General features: G+C 35.2%; 1 protein-coding gene across 1 annotated transcript in view; it reads right to left on the bottom strand.

Moving 5' to 3' along the window:
• Positions 1-5,327: 5,327 nt before the first annotated feature.
• Positions 5,328-21,238, bottom strand: part of LOC147064240 (proton channel OtopLc-like) — a 252,185-nt gene continuing 236,274 nt past the window's right edge. Inside the window, exons 7-9 of the mRNA XM_085958679.1 lie at positions 11,818-11,978; positions 11,099-11,264; positions 5,328-6,394 (exon numbers count right to left, since the gene is read on the bottom strand). Of these exons, the coding sequence (XP_085814805.1) occupies positions 5,391-6,394; positions 11,099-11,264; positions 11,818-11,978 (1,331 nt within the window). The 3' untranslated portion in view covers positions 5,328-5,390. The remainder of the gene's footprint in view (positions 6,395-11,098; positions 11,265-11,817; positions 11,979-21,238) is intronic.

Here is a 21,238-nt window from a genome sequence, read left to right on the forward strand (position 1 = left end):
ATAATTACGATGAATTTTAAAGACTATCTTAACTTTGAATACGTTTTATCCTGATGGAAAATACATTATACATTTTGCTTCCATACTGCAATAAGTTTGGTGTTCCACTAATTCAGTCGCTAGTATAATCTACATAAGATCTAACAATCTGCTATGTATTTCTACTGTCGAAAAACTATTTAACTCTTTTAGGGGCTACGTTCTAATACTGTAGGTCAAATATATAATTTATATAAAAAACGGGAGGTTAAAATATTGGGCGATTACGATTCGTTTGAGTGGTATTTCGAAATTATGAAAGCAAAGAAGGGTTAATTCAAAGCAATAGATACTAATAACAATCAAATACATCTGACATTGTAGGGTTATTTTGCAAGAAGCCTTTCTTAACACAAAACACACGTAACTGCATATGTAATTGAGCGGTATACTTTTACAAGTATTTTGACATTGCAATCGTCGTGAAAATATTTGAATTTCTATACTGTATGCTTGGACACAGGGCTTTTCAGAAAAAATACGAGGCCCCGATACGAGGGAACCGATATTTTGAGGTCTCACTCCTTCAAAATTTAAAACTATGAGAAAGAATATAAAATAGTGGCTAGTTTTTGTTTATAGAATTAATACTATCTATTTAAGCCTTGTCCACAGTGGGCGTTTTGACTCGTGCGCATTCCAGGTACATGTGACTTCATTGAGTCGTCCGCGCCGTGACGACTGTCGTGCGTAAGTCGATGTACAGGTGACCTCATTGAGGTGTCCACATTCACTCGTGGTGAGACACGCGCCATGTGGACAAGGCCTTAGATACAAAGATTACTAAATTAACAAAAGCTTTTCACGATTTGATTCCAGTCAAATTAGTGATTGAAAGTATGTGCTATCGCGCCAGTCTATTTAGTCAAATTTGACTAATTAGTATTATAATACTCTTGCGTAGGTAGGTACACTTAATCTCTAATCTTTCTGCTTCTTCTACGAGTACACTTACAGTGATGGTAAAAAAAATCAAAGCACACTATGCATTGATCGATATTTATAAAACAATGAGTTTGTTAAATGCATTGCGAACAAGTTATGAATTTTTCTATGACAAAGTTGAAAATTAAGGTCCCTAAAATCGTGAGGCCCGGGACTAACTGCACCTCCTGGTATGGCTTGCATTGCACATATCGCGCTTGCGTAAACATACCAACTAGAAACAGAAACCTGATAATATGTAATTGGAACTTTGTAACTTATTGCTTGGAGTAAAAGTATAGTTGAATATATCATATTATTATAACCTGGAGGTAAAAAAAGGAATTTTGCTACGGTCAATATGGGCTTCCATAGGGGCATATTAACATTCTTTTCTAGTTTTTACTGTTCATTTCTTGAGTTAGGTTAGATAATAAATTATTGTTTTTAAAACCGCTTCTATGTCTTCAGCGAGTTATCTTACTCTATGAGGCCGTGATCGACAGGCTACACATACAAGTTTAGATAACTACTTCATTGTTGGGTTTGTTTTGTCAAAGATGAACACTTAGAACCTTGTAGTATTAGGCTGGTGAAGTGTTTACTAAAAGTGCTACAACTTTTGTATTAAATTTATAGTGTTTTGAAAGATATTTTAAAAAAATTGACGCCAATTATCCGGAATCATTAATTTGGTCAACGAATTGTCTTTGATGGATTAAAATGTTAACACATTCAATTAGTTGTGTTTGCAGGTGTGGATATGTGTTAAGTTTCAAACAAGTGATTGTGCACGTGCAAAGGTTTACCAACTATTGTATAATTTGTATGGTGACATATTATGTATCTTGATCTGGAATAGGCATTAGAATGACTGATGTTGTTTCACTTAACAATTTTCTTAAATTTATTTTATTGGATGTGGTTTATTTCTTTCTTATAAAACAAACAAGACATCCTATCCTGTTGCGTTTGTTTTCTCTTTCAAATTTTTTTTTAAAGTTTTGATCGACATATAATAATTACGATGAATTTTAAAGACTATCTTAACTTTGAATACGTTTTATCCTGATGGAAAATACATTATACATTTTGCTTCCATACTGCAATAAGTTTGGTGTTCCACTAATTCAGTCGCTAGTATAATCTACATAAGATCTAACAATCTGCTATGTATTTCTACTGTCGAAAAACTATTTAACTCTTTTAGGGGCTACGTTCTAATACTGTAGGTCAAATATATAATTTATATAAAAAACGGGAGGTTAAAATATTGGGCGATTACGATTCGTTTGAGTGGTATTTCGAAATTATGAAAGCAAAGAAGGGTTAATTCAAAGCAATAGATACTAATAACAATCAAATACATCTGACATTGTAGGGTTATTTTGCAAGAAGCCTTTCTTAACACAAAACACACGTAACTGCATATGTAATTGAGCGGTATACTTTTACAAGTATTTTGACATTGCAATCGTCGTGAAAATATTTGAATTTCTATACTGTATGCTTGGACACAGGGCTTTTCAGAAAAAATACGAGGCCCCGATACGAGGGAACCGATATTTTGAGGTCTCACTCCTTCAAAATTTAAAACTATGAGAAAGAATATAAAATAGTGGCTAGTTTTTGTTTATAGAATTAATACTATCTATTTAAGCCTTGTCCACAGTGGGCGTTTTGACTCGTGCGCATTCCAGGTACATGTGACTTCATTGAGTCGTCCGCGCCGTGACGACTGTCGTGCGTAAGTCGATGTACAGGTGACCTCATTGAGGTGTCCACATTCACTCGTGGTGAGACACGCGCCATGTGGACAAGGCCTTAGATACAAAGATTACTAAATTAACAAAAGCTTTTCACGATTTGATTCCAGTCAAATTAGTGATTGAAAGTATGTGCTATCGCGCCAGTCTATTTAGTCAAATTTGACTAATTAGTATTATAATACTCTTGCGTAGGTAGGTACACTTAATCTCTAATCTTTCTGCTTCTTCTACGAGTACACTTACAGTGATGGTAAAAAAAATCAAAGCACACTATGCATTGATCGATATTTATAAAACAATGAGTTTGTTAAATGCATTGCGAACAAGTTATGAATTTTTCTATGACAAAGTTGAAAATTAAGGTCCCTAAAATCGTGAGGCCCGGGACTAACTGCACCTCCTGGTATGGCTTGCATTGCACATATCGCGCTTGCGTAAACATACCAACTAGAAACAGAAACCTGATAATATGTAATTGGAACTTTGTAACTTATTGCTTGGAGTAAAAGTATAGTTGAATATATCATATTATTATAACCTGGAGGTAAAAAAAGGAATTTTGCTACGGTCAATATGGGCTTCCATAGGGGCATATTAACATTCTTTTCTAGTTTTTACTGTTCATTTCTTGAGTTAGGTTAGATAATAAATTATTGTTTTTAAAACCGCTTCTATGTCTTCAGCGAGTTATCTTACTCTATGAGGCCGTGATCGACAGGCTACACATACAAGTTTTGCGAGTTATCTCGTCTGACTTTAAACTCAAATTACTAGCCACTGTTGATGGATTTGCATAATCTAACAAATTAAACACACAGTGGCATCTGTTTACGAAATACTAAGCCACAAATTATCGGTATGACAGCGATTGTAGTAAGAGCTTCGCTCTACATTTAACGTGTGTCGTTAAAAATCTGCAGCCTGTCAGATACTGCTATAGTAATATCGTGAGGCATAAAAAAGGTTAAATGCATAGAATAAGACGTGCAATATAAAATTGGTGGTGAGGAATATTAATTTGTGTTTCGTTCAAGATAAGGCTTTTGGCAAAATAACTAAAGTACAGTGTGACAATAAGTGGATAATAAAAGGGAATAAACACAGACGGTGAGGGAATAAAATGTGAATACACAAACGATTGAATAGTGGTGCACTGCGTACAGACAATATTATACTTGCGTTCATTCGTGTAATCATTATGGCACTTTGTTTTATTTGATTATCGGTGATTTAGATTATATTATTTGAATCATCTTTAATTTATAAAGAACCGATTATATTAACTCCGTCAAGAAAACTTTAAAAATAACAAAAACATAGCATTTTTCACACACAGCAGACTAATGGTTTCTCACAGGGAACTCAGAAATAATGGGAACCGAAATACCTTACGGGTGTGGAGAAGTACGCAACCGATCTCGATTGTAGAAGAATACGGGATCAACAACACGTGTCAATGTCTGTCGTTGCGTCGTTTATTTTCGAAGGACACTCACACATTCAAAACCCTGCGTCAAAATATAGTGTATTGGGATATAGCCTATCGAAATTCTTTTTATTAATCTGATCTGTGGTTTCCCATTATTGGCTTATCCAATGGCTGATTAATTTGGATAATTTAGAAATTTTTGCCTGTACATTATTGAAGTTGCATATTCACAGGTGTTTCACGATTTTCATTTTACGACACACAGATTTGGTCATCAGAAATCCCCCATATCACCACATTTGACCTGTAAAAACAACTGGTAACCGCTACGACGACGATGGCCAAGCGGCTTATGCGTTGGCTTATAATGTCCCGGGTCCCAGGTGTTGAATCCTGCGTCTGGCAAATACAGATAATTATTTTTCAGAGTATGGACCTAATAGGTTAAGCGATTGGTTAAATTCCATTTCTAGTAAAAATAAAAATCAGTTAATACAAAAACCTCCACTCTGTGGAATCCTTAAATTGATCCAACTGACTATAGAGAACCAGTTATGTCACGTTAGTATCGGGAATAGAAATTGGCATAGCTCGAAGAAGAGACAATCGTTGGACAAATTTAGTCATCCAGTGTTATCCAAGAGGAACCAAACTTACTAGAGGCCGCTGGATCGATGAAATGATAAAGTTCTGCGGAAGTACGTAGCAACGCATAGGACTGAGAGTAGTGGAATCAGCTTGGAGAGGCCTTGATCCAGCAGTGGATAGATTCAGGCTGATGATGATGAGTATCGGGTTGTATAAACATTTCTATCTTGATTTACCTACATTGTTTTGACTTACATCATTTTGACTTGTATCACTTTGACTTAAGTCATTTTGATTTACATCACTTTGACTTAAGTCGTTTTGATTTACATAATTTTGATTAAAGTTGTTTTTGGAAGTACTTATTTTCTACAATGTATTTAATATATATATTTTAATGGCAAAAAAGTCAGCTTGAGTTTGTTTCAATCGTATTTTCTGGGTCTATTTTACCTTGTCTGACCATAGTCTGCTGTTGTGTAGAAAATGCTCTCCAAACGTGGACATTTTGTATGTCACTGCTAATAAAAACATCAACAAATCTCATAAAATTCAATAAACTAAACAAAAACAGATTTAGAGTAAGCTGAAAACTCTTCTCACATTAATTTCATAATCGCTCAATACCTCCCCTCTGATTGCTACATGTACGTTGGTTTCATTTTGTAGGCCCTCTTCCAGATCTCACATAAGCAAACCGTAGAATGAAACCTGTAAAAGATTGCCAAAGGCATCGAAACGTGCGTTATTATCGTCCAAGCCCACAGGCCGTAGAAATGTAACTGAATAGGATGCGACTCGGCCCTGCTCTTTTCAAGCGTATTAATCGCCCACATGGCAAGATTCGTCACCAGTAGAAACGTGACTATCTCTCTACCGGGCTTTTTTCTAATCTGGTCCGGCGTGCAAACGGATCTCTTACTAGCGTCTAATATAAACATTGTCTGACACGTCGTTTGAATAAGAGATGATAGAGCCGTTATAAGAACGAGTATAGTATTTTTTTCAATTGTAAAATGTCCACCGATTATCGTGAACGTGCTGTAAATAAACATACCTGTTTGAGCGCCAATTAACAGAATATTATCTAATTCCAAATTACGGTTTCCATCATATCTTAAATGACGGACCTGCACCATTCCGATGAGCGTAGCAAGAGTCGTCATGGCGTACAGAGTCAACTCACAGATGTTCACTTCAATAACGGCCAAATTAACAAACTCGTGCTTTGAAATGAGGACGAAAAACAATATTAAAGATATGATTGTCAGTACTAATATCAAAATACCGACAAACAAACCCTTGTGAGCTCTAGCGCAGTCTACCGAATAGATATGAGGTGATCTTTTATAATTATGGCCTTCCATTTTCAGTTTGCTCAATGCGGCTGCTATGTTCTTCTTGGGGAATTTGGAGATGTTCTTCCACATGACGTACAAGATGGCGGCGCAGATGAGCGAATATTCGATGGTGCAGGGGAAGAGGAAGGGTGATGCGTCTTGGACGAGAGTTCCCATGATGTTGCTCCTCCGGCATTCGAAGATATGGTGGGGCCCTTTCAGTCCGCGGGCCACTCGTAGGTGTGCCGACGCGGGGTGATCGGATGGAACTGGCGGTACTAGTGAATGGAATGTGTTTTTGAGAGCTGGAAGCAGAAAAATTGACATGGTAAGTATGGAAATTTACTACTGTCGATTTAGGATATCAAATTTGAATTAAAATCTTAGTCGATGAAAGTTTTGTAGTTTAAATACGATTCGGTTTGGTTTTTTTGGTACTTCAGGCAATATTTATATCTATCTACCTATTGTTAATATATAAGATTAGAGGTTAATACTATTTACTATAAAAAAGAAAGTAAAATGAAATTTTTGTATTACAACAATAATAATTGATAGTGATTCCAGCGGGTCTATTCTATACACAAGGCGGCTATCGACGGTAGTTTATCATATTATAACTAGTTTACCCTGCTTGGCCTGTCTGCACTTATTGTGTAAAATTTGTCAATACCTACTGTCAAATAATTTGATTGTACGCATGTGATTCTATTCATTATGACAATTCCTGGCATGTGACACATACAGTGACGTCCCTAGACAAAATGCCGCCCCTGGGCAGCGCCAAAATGTCACCCAATTTTTTTATACAGTATTTTGTATCATTCGTGCACGGTTTATGTTAATTAATACATTTTGTTTCCGCTGAATTTTTAATGGAAGATATTTTATTTATTACTAAGTTTAGGTAGGTATTTCATGTATACCAAATGATTCTCCTCGATTTGCCGCCCTTCGAGTAACTGCCGCCCTCAAGCGACGCTTAATCTGCCTACCCCCACGGAACGTCACTGGACACACATCAAAATAATTGTGTGACCGATAAAAATATTATTAAAAATTAATTTGAATTTGGACTTGCTGGGGGGGGGGGGGGTTACCTGTCTGAATATAAGAATCTTTTTCTTAAATATTTTTGATGATAGTATAGCGGTCAATGGCTTCGGGCCTTGTCAGCATTATTTCGACAGTGTAAGAATTAGCAAGTCATTTAAACTATCGCACAATCGTCGCATCTACAGTCAGCATATTCTACACGCGTAAGATTCATCAATGGGATTGAAACGTTCGAAGTGCAATAATGCGGAGGGCAGCAGATTTCTCAATTGCAAACTTCATCAGCAATGATGCAATTTACCGAATGTCCATAGTTGATGAGTTAGCCAGTCTAAATACATATTAGTATCAATCTTAATCTCGGTCTGATCAGTAAGCTTCGTATAAGTTGCTCCGCACACAGTGGCGAAGGGTGACTTTTGGGAAGAGGTAAGCTGTAGAGATCAGAGAAAAATAGCACACTTGTAAGGTATACTTACAGGAAATAAGAAGATAATACTTACGATATTAGTACTGATGAATAATAATATGTGCACACTAATGACAACGCCACACTGAATCGTTGAAATTTCAATAGCTCACCGACGGTATAAAATTGAGCGATGAGTTTAAATTATGTATTTTCATAAACATTCATACACGTAACATACGCCCAAAAATATATCATTGGTGGCTTTGAAAAAAGCCGTTGTTGTCATTTTGCCATTCAAAACACTTCAAGATATTTCAGTAGGTAATTAATATAAAGGCTTACTATATGATCATTTGTACTCTAAGTCAATTCGTCTGTTTTTCTGCAGAAATTTTTTTAAAACATCATCATAAAATGTTTGCCCACGTTTTAATTTAATTAATAATTCTTTTTCAATAGCTATAATTGAAAGATTCGATAATCTAGTTTGATTTTGAGTATTTCGACAATATGTGTGGACACGTTTTAGAGTAGAAAAACTCCTTTCTGCCGTCGCTGTCGTGGTCGGTAGCGTTAAAAATAATTTGACTAGTTTATAAGTCTGTGAGAAAGCTTCCACTAGACATTTTTTGTTTTTAAAATATTCGAACAACTCTCTTAAATTTGAATCTTGAAATTCTGGTAAAGAATAAATGACTTTAAGTTCGTTTTTCAATTGACTTGAATCAAAAATACCAGAATAACTGTTTTTCAGGGATTCAAATAGTTTATCTGGAAATTTTCGTTTAAACGATTTAAATAGCGTCGGTTCAAGTAATTCTAAAAAATTTAATTTTTCAAATGAAACAAATCTATCGTTCATTTGCATTAAAATGTTATCGCAAACCTCCTTAAAAATGATTTTAAAATATTGCTCATCATTTAATTCATTTCTGCGACGTTTTTTTGGTGGTTCACAGAGGTTTTTATATTTATTATATAAATTACTAAAACTATTTTGGAAGTCGGTCTCTAACCATTTTTTAAATTCGTTAATTTTTTTAATGGAATAAGAAATGTTTACAGTTCTACTTTGAATAATTTTAAATAAAATATCCGTTCGGGCATAGATTTCGGAGAATATTCCTAAGTAAAAGTTAAATTCAAATTCTTTAAATTTACTATCATAAGCATCTGCAAAGGTTAAAGAATCTTCATCCCATTTAGAAGAATTATTCTGTATTGTCTCGAATGTCGTTATGAAATCAGATCTATTGTCATGTATTACATTAAGTATACGAGAGTGGTCGATGCAACACTTGGAAGACGGCGATCCATTATTTCATTGAGCAATGCACTTCTCTTTGTAGATGTATTAAAAAAACTCACTAATTTATTAATGTGTCCAAAAAATTTTTTACATTCCGCAACATTTTCAACGGATCTAGATAAAACTAAATTTAAAATATGAGCATGGCACGGTACAAATATGGCCATAGAACATTTTTCTCGAACTTTTGATTGAACTCCGTTTAATTCTGAAGACATTACTGCAGCCCCATCATAACTTTGCGCTACCAATTTTTCACTACAATTAAACTTTTCTAATATGGAGAATACATGTGAACTCAAAACAATGGCAGTTCTCTCTGAACTTACGTCTACATAACCTAAAAATCGTTCTTCTACAGAATTATTTGAAACGTATCGCAAAATGGTTGTTAACTGTTCACGGCGACTAATATCTGGTGTTTCATCTATCATTATAGAAACAAAACTAGCTTCTGCAATTTCAGCCTTAATTTCTGAAATAATTACGGATGATATTGACGAAATTAAATCATTCTGAATCTCACCTGATAATCCAGAAAAGGCGCACGAAGATTTTAATGAATTAAAATGTCCTTCAATTACAGAATCGTAAGATGATAAAAATTGAAGAGATTCTATGAAATTTCCACGATTATTTGATGATTCACTTTCATCGTGTGCTCGAAAAGATAATTCTTGTTTACCCAAAAAAATTGTTGTATCTATCAATCTACGCATTATATTAAGATTTCTGTCGACTTTCTCATTGTGTACTCTAGCAATTGTCTTTTGTTGTTTATCAACGGCAAATTCGATTCTAGTTTTACCAAAAGATTCCAGATTTACGATTGAATGTAAATGTTTTTCTATAGTCACATGTTTTACCACTGAATTTGTCAAATTATTTAAATCACTTATACCAGAATAATTCCACGCAGACTTATCTGTGGCAAATAGCATACATGGCCAACAATATAGTTTATTTAATTGACAACTGCCAGTCAAAAACGAATATTTGTCATATAAATTGTTGTGGAAATGTCTAACATAAGTTTTTTTTGCTGTATGCAAATTTAAATGAACGGTTGATCTTCCAGCTTTGATAATTTCTGATTTTTGGTTAAACGTCAAACTTGAAAATGATATTTTTAAAATTTGATCTGTACTACAGCAATGACCAATTTCAGTTGGAAAACTAGACATTTTTACAAATAATTTGTATTTGAAGCACTGACGAATGACTTAGGGTACAAAAAAAGATAATCTATCCACATTCAGAATACAATAAATCACAGAATTGTCTCACAAAATAAAACTATACCACCATGTTTTGAACAACAATCTGACTGAATTAAAACGATATAAATTATGTTTGTCTATGACTGAACTAATCTAAATAATTATCACGAGATACAATTATTTGTTATTTTTAAAATCAATTAATAATTATATCTGATTGAACCCAATAGACATTATTTTTTTAAATCATCTTATTTATTTATTATTATTTAAAGCGGCAGGCATAGACAATAAACTTTGCAAAAAGAGTTGGAAGGCGGTCACTCGAACGCTTCCAAGACGTGATAAAATTTGTAGACTTGCTCGAAGACATGAGTCATATAAGGTATAGAAAACCATTTTCGATTATGAAGTCAATAATCGACAATCGTCATTCAAAGAAAAACAACAGATGTCGTCACTCGCTTGTAATTTTTTGTTTGATTCTAAACTCGGCTAATTTACATAGTCTACATTCAAATTCACACAATAGATGACTCTTAATATTTTAAAATTTTCTATATATTTTTTTATTGCAATTTGAAATAAATACTTGAAGATATAGTTTTCTTAGAAGGTAGGCTTTAAATAATCGCTTAGTATGGAGCCTTCGCCACTGTCCGCACAGCATTCTATTCCACCGAGCTCGGACCTCGGAACAGTATCATAAGTATTGTAACATAACGCTCTTGTACTGATTGTTTACGCTGCAAATAAAACTCGCTCCTCCATCCATCGGAGCAACTAGCAATTCTCGACTTCTCATCTCTCCTTTTGACAACTCTCAATCTTCACCTCCTGGTCATCCCCAATCACAGCGGTCTCGTCCCTCAACCACGAGACCCGCCAAAATAATAAATAGATGATACTGATAAAGTAAGTTAAAAGGATGTTTTTTTTATATCGTACTGAGAGTGAAATTGGATTGATTGATAAGTGACAGCATCTTCTTGGACAAATAATGTATAATTACCTATCCTGTGTGATATTCCCAGGGTATCATTTTCAGGGTTGTAGAAGGTGAGGATCTCGTGCTTGGTCTCCTGGATGAGGACGTTCAGCCAGACGGAGAGGTTCGTGCCAACCATGTGCATCAGTCCGAACCTCGCCACCACCTTGTGCTTGTACACTTTCATTTGCTGAAACAGGAACGGTAACGGATTTATGACGATACTTAATTTCTTGTAGATAAGAACATGATATCTCCAAAAAAAGAAATGGTCACAAATCAAGAAATCAAGATAAATGTTTGAAACCTCATCTATCGCAATCCAGACGAGTGCTTTACCAATTAAGACGACGCACACACAATCAAGTCTAGAAATTTGTATGTATGCAGCTGGCCGTCTCATAGTTCAACGTGAGCTGTTGTATCAGAAGAGATGGCTGTATAGTATTGAGATCAAATTCATGTTTAAATAAAACACTTAAAAATACATAAGTAATCAAAACCACCTGAATACCTACATGGGAAAAACAGAAGAAAATAGGTAGGTAAGTAAACACCCATGATGTAGGCCTAAAATATTACATGTTGTGTTTCAATATGTGTTTGGACCTAAGGTTTTCATTTTTCTTGAAATCTCGATGTTTACTAAGATTCATAGATTGTGTAAGGATCTCTCAAAATTTTAGTTTTAACGTGGGGAGGCATTAATATATTAATTTATTATATATAAGGTAGGTAGGTACCTCATTGTTGAGGAATATGAAGTACATCTGGATGAAGATGAAGGCCATCCTGGTGGCCGGGGTGAGAGCCAGCAGGACGTTGTGACAGTTGGTGTCCGGCTCCAGCTCGAAGTACTGCCCGAACTCCAGCCCCGAGTAAATCATGGAACCGATGCCGAATGCTGGAAGCAGAGAGGTCATATTGAGATCTTGTGGTCAAGAAGTTTATAAGTAGATATTAATACTCTTATAATAGCGATCGTCGAAACAATGGTGGCTACCTGGTTTCTAAAATTAAAAGTTGCAATAGGGTTGTGTTTCGTCAGCTGAATGCAAAACTATTCTAACTCATATTTGAAATATTTCAGAAGGGAGTTCTTTGAAACAACCTACCTACTTAAATTATTTTATATTTGCATAAATAAGTATACATCATATTTTAGTAGGACTATTGATGAAAATAATGATGCATAAAATGTGTCTATATAAATAATAAATAACTTAAATATTATGATTCAAAAACACTACACACAAAAACACAAGAATCTTCTGAACACAACTTTGGTTTTGGTTTATTTATAAATCTTAAAAGATAACTAACAAAAAATGATTGGTATCAATTAAAATCCGTCCACCGTAGGCGCGCACACAGAAAAATAGTTGGGGAGGGGGGGCGGTTTGCCCGTGCCTGCTTTAGAGCTAAAAGAGTGGATGTCCAATTTAAGTCATTTTTGTTTTGAGCCATAGCAAAAAGATTAATTGCAAAAGTGCAGAAGTACAACATACGGAGTTTTAATCCGACCGCGAGTGAGTATTTTAACTAGATTAGATTAACTTAGGAAATGTCTCAAAGACAAAAGTGATGAGGAACTGTTTTTCGGACCCTGCGATTATCTGTATTTATGGCACCCAACTCGAGCAAGTCAGCAGCTACGTCTATCTCGGACAGCAGGTGTCCATAGACGGAAGCATGCACGATGAAATTGTTCGAAGAACAAAGCTGGGATGGAGTGCTTTCGGACGTCTGAATAGTATCTTCAAGAGTGACCTACCATTATGTCTTAAGCGTAGGGTGATCAACCAATGTGTGCTACCCGTGCTCACGTATGGCTGCGAGACGTGGACCCTCAACACGATAGATGTCCAAAGGCTAAGAGTCACATAGCGAGGCATGGAGAGGTGTATGTTGGGCATCACGCGAAAGGATCGTAAGAGAAACGAATGGGTTAGGAAGCAGACAGGAGTACGCGATGTAATAGACGTTGCCAAACAGCTGAAATGGAGATGGTCGGGGCACATTGCTCGCCGAAAGGGCAGCCGCTGGACAAATGCCGTCATCCAGTGGTACCCGAGGGGCATGAAACGGCCACAGGGCCGCCCTAAAAGCCGCTGGATTGACGAACTGGTAAAGTTCGGCGGAAATACGTGGCAGCGAATGACACAGGACCGAGAGAGTTGGAGAAAGCTTGGGGAGGCCTTCATCCAGCAGTGGATTGACCCCGGCTGATGATGAGATTAACTATGTTAAAACGATCTCCTGCAAATTATTGAATATGTGACTTCCAGACTTGTTCAAATGAAAATATTTCAACTATTAGTAATGTAAATACGAATTGTCGTAAGTCAATAAAACGTAAGTTGGGGTTTAACTGAATTCAACGTATTAATATAATAAAGTCAATGCGGAACCCCTTCGAAGTTTTAGGGGTGAAAAGAGTAAATAATATTGTTGTGGCGGTGTGGTTGGGTATCGCATTTCTCATTATTGTGAATAATATAGCCTTCACTTCGGTTCGAACTTGCGAGCGATAAATCGCCATGTAACGACGTTTGCCACTGCGCCGCACACAGGGCCATTTTACGTGGAAATGCGACAAAATCGTAGCGAGCCGCATCAGGAAAATGAGAAAAATATACAAACGGTAAAACGAAAGTAAATATTAATAATACTTATAATAATATCAAGAAAATCCGTGTCTATTAAACATAATCATATTATTTTTATATTATAATGCATAACGTATGTATGTAATATTAAGAGCATATCGTCGTAATTTTTCTACAAACACGTATCTCAAAAAACTTTTCAGGAGAGGAATCTATTATGTTATAAAGTATGTTTTGAGATACGTGATAGTGGAATATGTGCGTATTCAAATTCTGAATTCATTATATAAAACAACTCAAAACAGGCAAAAATTGAGATACGTGTTTGTTGAAAATTGGCGACGATATGTGCAGTATTTATCAGTTCTAGCAGCGTTGCCAATTTAGCGTTTTTATTATCAGATCTAGCATTTTTCGATAGGCATCTAGCTTGCAAAAAAATGCATTAGGTTTGTGGCGTCTTCACTGGAATTTTTTGATAACAGCTTTAAATGTGTTGAAAGAAGCTATATTTTTAGTTTATTTATTTTCATCCCCATCAAATTTTTGACTATCAGATACTTAATGCAGGTAGATTGGTACATATATTAGTGACAAATAAAACACAATGAAATAATTTCATGCATTATTTAATGTTTTTGTGTATTATTCCGAATCGCCGCGCATGTAAAATAACAATTTAACAATTATTTATTCATCTAAACTGCTAAACGGTATGTTCTTTAAGTCTTTGTCTGTCCTACAAGAAAGAAGCTCTCGTCTTCAAACATGAAATGGAACTTATATGCCGTTGACACATTATAGGTAGGTATCTGTTGTCAATTTTGAAATATATTTATGTTAAAATGTGAGGTTTTTACACGACGTATCGACATTTTTTTTGATTTTTGCATTTTTTTTCGATAAGCGAAAGCAAAGGTATTGGCTATGTTCTTAATAAGTTAATTTACTTGCAATTTTATCTTTAAAAAATCTATCGTTTTTCCTGCCAAATAGCTTGTTTTCATACCCCGTCTGGCATGTGTTTGTCAATGACAGTTGGCAAGACTGATAACTAGGGAGTACATCAATAAGGGCAGTGTATTACCTCCTGGGTGAGGCTATAAGAAGGTATATTTCCCAAACCTAGAAAAGTATGGGATAAACTTTAATAAATACGTATTGAAGAATATATAATTTGTAATATCTATGTATGCATCAGAAATATGCATTAAAGTTTGTCACGTAAACAAAACGTGCATTTAATACTGGTAATATTATATTATTTGAGGACATTAAGTGGACTTTGTAATTAATGACCCTTCATTAAATCATAAAAAAATCTGTCTTCAGTATCTTGGGTCTATCGTCGCTGGTTTTCTATCTGTATGTATAACGATCGAATACGTTAGTTGGACTTCTTGTCCGGTAAGCCACCCGGAGTTTGCCTACTGTGCGCACAATAGCATGGCCAATGAGTAAAGGTATGTATGCGTAGTCGTGAAAGCATTACCCGTTTCATATAATGAAGTGTTCACAGTCCAACAGTCCTCAGATATCAAGGACAAACACCATCAAAGTTCATACAAAAAAACTTTGGATTATACCAAGTCTTTATTTGCATGTGTTAGTAGAAGATTCGATAGACTTGAATACAGTATATATATGCGTATGCAAATTCTAAATTCAATACTTAGAGATGGATTGTTCTGTTGTTTAGAGCTTAGAGAATAAAATATAATATCTCTGTTTACATTTGAAATGTGTCTAGGATATTTAAATTTATATTTGTTAAGAAGGTAGGTTTTAAATAATCGCCTAGTATGGAGTCTTCGCCACTGATATATTATATAGATATACATATATTGGTGGCATTATATTATAACATTACAAAGGAGCGGACACGGCAGCTCTCGGTGATTGAGGTAATCACGAAGACACGCTTCACGTGGCTGGGACATGCGTTCCTCATGCCGTCAGAGAGTGCGACACTTCGTACCCTTGTGGCACAACATCAAGGGTTCCCGTCGCCGTGGTCGGCCCTCCCTCACCCTGTAACGGTGCTACAAAAGCGATCTACGCGTCAGGTCAGGTTGGCGATGGACCGAGGGAAGTGGCGCAAACTAAGTAGTAGTCGTAGTAACATTAATGGTTGAATATAAACAAACAAAATATAAAAAAAACATTTTTTTACAAAATTGTCACATCGGAGGTTTTAACAGTTCAACAACTGTATGTACCTAAGTAGTAAGTGCCTATGATGAGTTTTTCTAAAACATAAAACAACGCCAGTCAGTGCAACGTTGTTCAATGTTGGCCTGTTGTAGGTTTTACGATGTTTCTTAGGTTCGCGGAATTGGTAAGGGAATTAATGGCGCAGAAACAGTTTGGTGGGTGCGAGGGACGCGGCGGGGGGAGGAGGGTCGCAATATTTGGGGGACCAAAGGACGCGATGATGGCGACGCGACGCTGCACTGACTTTCCCCCGTATTTCTCACTTTTCCTGATACATTGTTTGATGCAATCGTTGGCGAGAACAACGGAACACAGTACTGTACGCGTAAACAGTTGGTCTACAGACAACAAATAAATAAATTGCAATAATTACCTTGTATAATAATTTATTATATTTGTCTTGAATTATTTGTAACGCATGAGAGAAAACATATTAAAATGAAAGCGAGATTATACGTATTAAACATACACATATAATCAAGAATTCTAAACATGAAAAATCGGGGGAATGGTTTATTTTAATCGGGTCGTGAAAGAAAACAAATAATATTCTCATAATAGTTTTACAGATGCTTACAGTGCGCTAATACCATAATATTATCAAGCGATTAGTTAGTTACAGTGGCGGCTCGTGGATATTATATCTGGGGGTGCTGCGGTTATTAAAAATAAAAATAAATGTTTATTTGGATTATATTTTACTATTAAGTATTAACATCAAAATTATTAAAATTAAACAGTATATTATGTATTTTTATTTCATTATAAAATTGATTCTTCTGTCTTTTTTCCTTGAAAAAAGGTTTATCACCTTTTCGTTGCTCTCGATAATTCTACAGATAAGTTTGTAGGTCTGTATCTAAAGAATGGATGGGGGAACCACTGTCGAAAACTACACAATCAAGACTCGCAACTGGACAGAATATGACGTTCGAATGACGTCCATATGGTAGTTCGTAGTTCCATTTTAGATCGTTCTTTAGATAAGTTTGTAGAACTGTAGGTAGATAGATTTAATGCCATTTGATTGTATTGTTTTTTGTATATATGGCAATATATGGAAACTTCAAAAAAATATTCATATCTCGTAAAGGAAATCACACAACGACCTTAAATTATTTGCGCTGATCTAGAAATTAGCCAAGTTATTTTCTGCAAACTATTATGAAAATTGGTAAAAGCATGTACTTAAATAAAAGGAAACCAATATACAGACTATTATTATTAAGTGGTATTATTTGATTGCAAGACGAATTGTTTGTTATGAAAGCTTCAGATAATCGTTATGTTAGCTTCAACTTACAATACAGAAGCATTACCGAAAGCTTTTACGGTTAGGGGTGTGTTACGACTATATCTACTTATTTCTAGACCACGTGCCTATTTATGTACCTACTGGGGACTTTTTATTCGCAAACTTTATATCTTGAGATAAAAAAGCTCGCGGTAATTATTGATTTGCGATGTGGCATTCTATTCAGATTTGAAGGCAAATATCAAGTGTATTTAAAATAATATGGTCTATGTACCTACTTCCAAAGAAACTTATTTTTACATTAGTGGGATATCAATCTGAAATTGTTACCAATTGATGCCACGTGGTCAGTTTGCTTGTTATCATTTTTATATAAACAACATTGATCTATATAATATTTTCAAAATTAGTAGAATCCTAAATTTTGACTAATGAACTAGATAAATATTAAAAAATATACATAATATACAACAGACTCAGAGACCATTAGAAGAATCTTGGACCGAATAGGGGTTGAACCCACATCTATCGCATTATGGACGCTATCAATTTATGACTTTGACACATGTCATCATTTGACATGATGTATTTTTTAAATTTTGTGAATTTATTGTAAATGAATTAATTATTATTGAAAATGTTGGATAAAACTAGGAACCCACACATCGTGTTACATGAAAGATGTATTTTACTGGCTGTTATTCTTCCGGCAGTCCTCTCAAAAGATGGAAAGATAGAATTGAAGTTTACCCAAATAAAAATAAAACAGATCTACAGTAATATAACTACCAAGCGGTGACAAAGGGTCGAGGTAGGCTGTTAAAATACGACATAAATAGTGCACACTAAACTTTGTCAGTCGTATTACGTATTTGTTTTCATTGAACGAATACAAAATAAATGGCAGATGGTGCTGGTTAGTTTTTAAAATACAATTAAACCCTGCCTAAACCAAACCATTATAGTGGAGGTAGGCTGCGGAGGTCCGACAAAAATAGTGTACATTTTTTCAGCCATACTTGATGGTTTTTATTGAATTAAGAGTACAAAATGGAGATGGTGTTTGTTAGAATTTTTTAAATTCAACTAAACCCTGCTAACCAAACCATAATTAAAAGATATTTTTTTTCTATTAACTATAAAATATCCAAAATGATGTACGTATGGTTTAATTGCAATTTAAAAACTAACTAACAGTGCTTATCTGTAATTTGTAATCTTAGTTCAATGAAAACAAATACGGATAAGTGACAAAGTTTTGTGTGAACTATTTATGTTGGATAACAACATATTTTCACTCTTCGCCACTGCTACCAAGAAAGCGAAAAAAATGACGTATAGACAAGTATTAAAACTACAAATATGACTATGTTCATATGAATGAATGCGTCTAGCGAAGGTTGTTTAAATCTCAGTAAAAACCCAATAACTTCAATGTGTATTGAATCGAAATAAAAGAGGAACACATTATACGAAGATTTTAAACAAAGGACATGTTTATAAGGTTAATTCTGCGCTATAGATCCACCAATTACGTCGAAACCTGTCCAATTAAAGAGGGTTCAGCTCAGCGCAGGATAACAGGGCATGTTAGGCAACCAGTAACAAGGGTAGGTTAAACACAGGTAGGTAATAGATTACATTACAAAGTCACGGGAGCTTTTACTGCCGATAGCTTTCTATTTATAAACGCAAGGCATGCTTAGAAAGCACGGCTTACTAATGAACAAGAAATAAACAAAATTAACATAAGCACGCGCATGATACGAGGGGGCGTGTGAGGCCGGAGGGTGTATTGTTTACTAACTCGACTTTCAACGGGAAGAAAACGACATCGAATGAATGGTAAGGAAATCTTTTTTTGGATTTGTTATTTGACATTAAAGCGCCAAATATATTAAGATGCACGTCGCGTACTATCAGGTCACGTCACCGTAAGCTGCCTCTACGGGAAAAAAGTGTGTAATGTCGTTTTTCTTGGTGTTCAAATGTTATCAGACTGATGCTCCCATTCCGTAGCACATTTTAAACCTTTAAACGTACATTGTCAGTTGGCAAAATCTGCCGAAATCACTAGAACAACAACGAGGGCACCTCACGTTGAACTGCACTACATCGACACTCGCAGGACTCAATGAACGTTTTTTTATCATTTTCTACGTGCCTACATATTTTCGATTCACGTCAAAATTGCGTGTTTTTTGTTTTTAGCGGTTGGCACTATGTATTTTCTATAAGAATGTTGTCTTTTATCTATGGTCTAGAGCAGGGTTTCCCAAACTATGTTCCGCGGAACACCAGTGTTCCGCCGAACCTGAATAGATGTTCCGCGACACTTTGGAAAGGTTTTATACACTTTTACAATATTTTCTGAAAACTAGTAAGGACGATTCCTGGGTTCGGAATCCATTTTCCGTGACAGCTAAACCAGTAGGCTTAAGCGCAAGTGACTATGGAAATCTTATTGATTTAATTAGTGACTCTGATTATTTGAAGATCAACCGTTAAATGATTTCTGGGCGAGTTTGTCAGAAGAGTACCCCAATTTTTCAAAACAAGCTATTATTGTTTTCATGCCCCCCCCCCCACAAGGGGGGCTGACAGGGCTTTAGCCTGGGGGCACGGGCTCTGGGTGGGCCCGGCGTGGCGGGTTGATCAGATAAGTAAGATAAACACACAAGATAATCACAAATTTGCTTTGATAATTAAAAAAGTCGCCTGCAGCGCTATTATACTGCATGGCTATTAACATTTGCTAATTTTAAATTATATAATTGAACGATGTAATTTTTGATTATTGGGTATTGATACTCGACAACTCCATGATGAAAGTAGATGTATTAAAAATAGAAAAAATAGTTCATAATACACTGAATAAGGGCCGGGCCCTTAATTTGAGCTGTAACAAAATTTGAAAAATGTTAATGTGATGTGGCACTGCCTTTAACATTAGAGATAGGTAAGGGGCCCGCCAAAGATCTTAGCCTGAAGGCTCGTTTCAGGATATGGGGACCATGATTGTTTTACTTCCGTTTTCTACGGCCTATTTATCCGAAGCGGGATTTTCTATTTATGCTGCAACGAAGTCAAAATGCAGGAACAGGCTCGACGCCACACCAGATATTAGAATGCAACTTACTAATATTGTGCCTGACATCAAGAAAATATACAATTCAAGGACTCAAAATTATCAAAGTCATTACCCAAGTGCTTTATTTATTCATATTTTCATATATTATATTATAGTTATATATTGAAAAAATATGTAATTACTAAACAAATAATGTGTTTTAATAACATTTTTTTTACATTTTTAACTAGTCAGAATCAATCTAAAAAATAAGCTAAGTGTTCCGTTGAAATTTCCGGCTTTGCGAAGTGTTCCATTGCAGAAATAGTTTGGGAAACCCTGGTCTAGAGGTTGGCTTCTGTTCAAAATATTATCTATGGATATAATGTCGTAAGTCATTTTAACATACGCACACGTTGAAACTGTTAAAATGAATTGAAATTAGCATGCATAATGAATAATAATTCAAAATACTAATACATTAGAGTTGGCACTCTCCATCATTGAATTTACAGAGGTAAATGATTGACTTGATTCAACAAAAACAAATAAGTATGACTGAAAAAGTTTAGTGTGCATCCATCATTATATTGTTACTCTGAAGATCCGACCGTAAATGAAGTACCTATTATCAATTACCTACCACCCTGCGTCCTCGAAACGAAATCATGAATTTTCTGCTGTTCACTGTAAAGTAGGTAGGTACCTACCATAAATCCAAGTGTGATATTAATTATTGCCTTATTACCTGTGGCAGACAATTTGAATGCTACAATTGTCTCTTTGATCTATTCTATATCATTACTATCGTATGACAATATCTTAATATACACAATCCCATATAATATATTATGAAGTACTTATATTAAATCCGTACTAGCATGTATATCTATTATTATACAAATTAAAGCATGTATTACATCGAACGCTCGACTAAAATACACGTCTGGGGTATTTAGCAAGCTGACAAATTCACTAAAAGCATTGGCTAAAATGTCGCGGGAGTATTTAACCCC

This window comes from Rhyacophila brunnea, unplaced genomic scaffold, assembly GCF_057557595.1.
Source record: "Rhyacophila brunnea isolate RB1 unplaced genomic scaffold, BYU_Rbru_1.0 scaffold_8, whole genome shotgun sequence".
Lineage (NCBI taxonomy): Eukaryota > Metazoa > Arthropoda > Insecta > Trichoptera > Rhyacophilidae > Rhyacophila > Rhyacophila brunnea.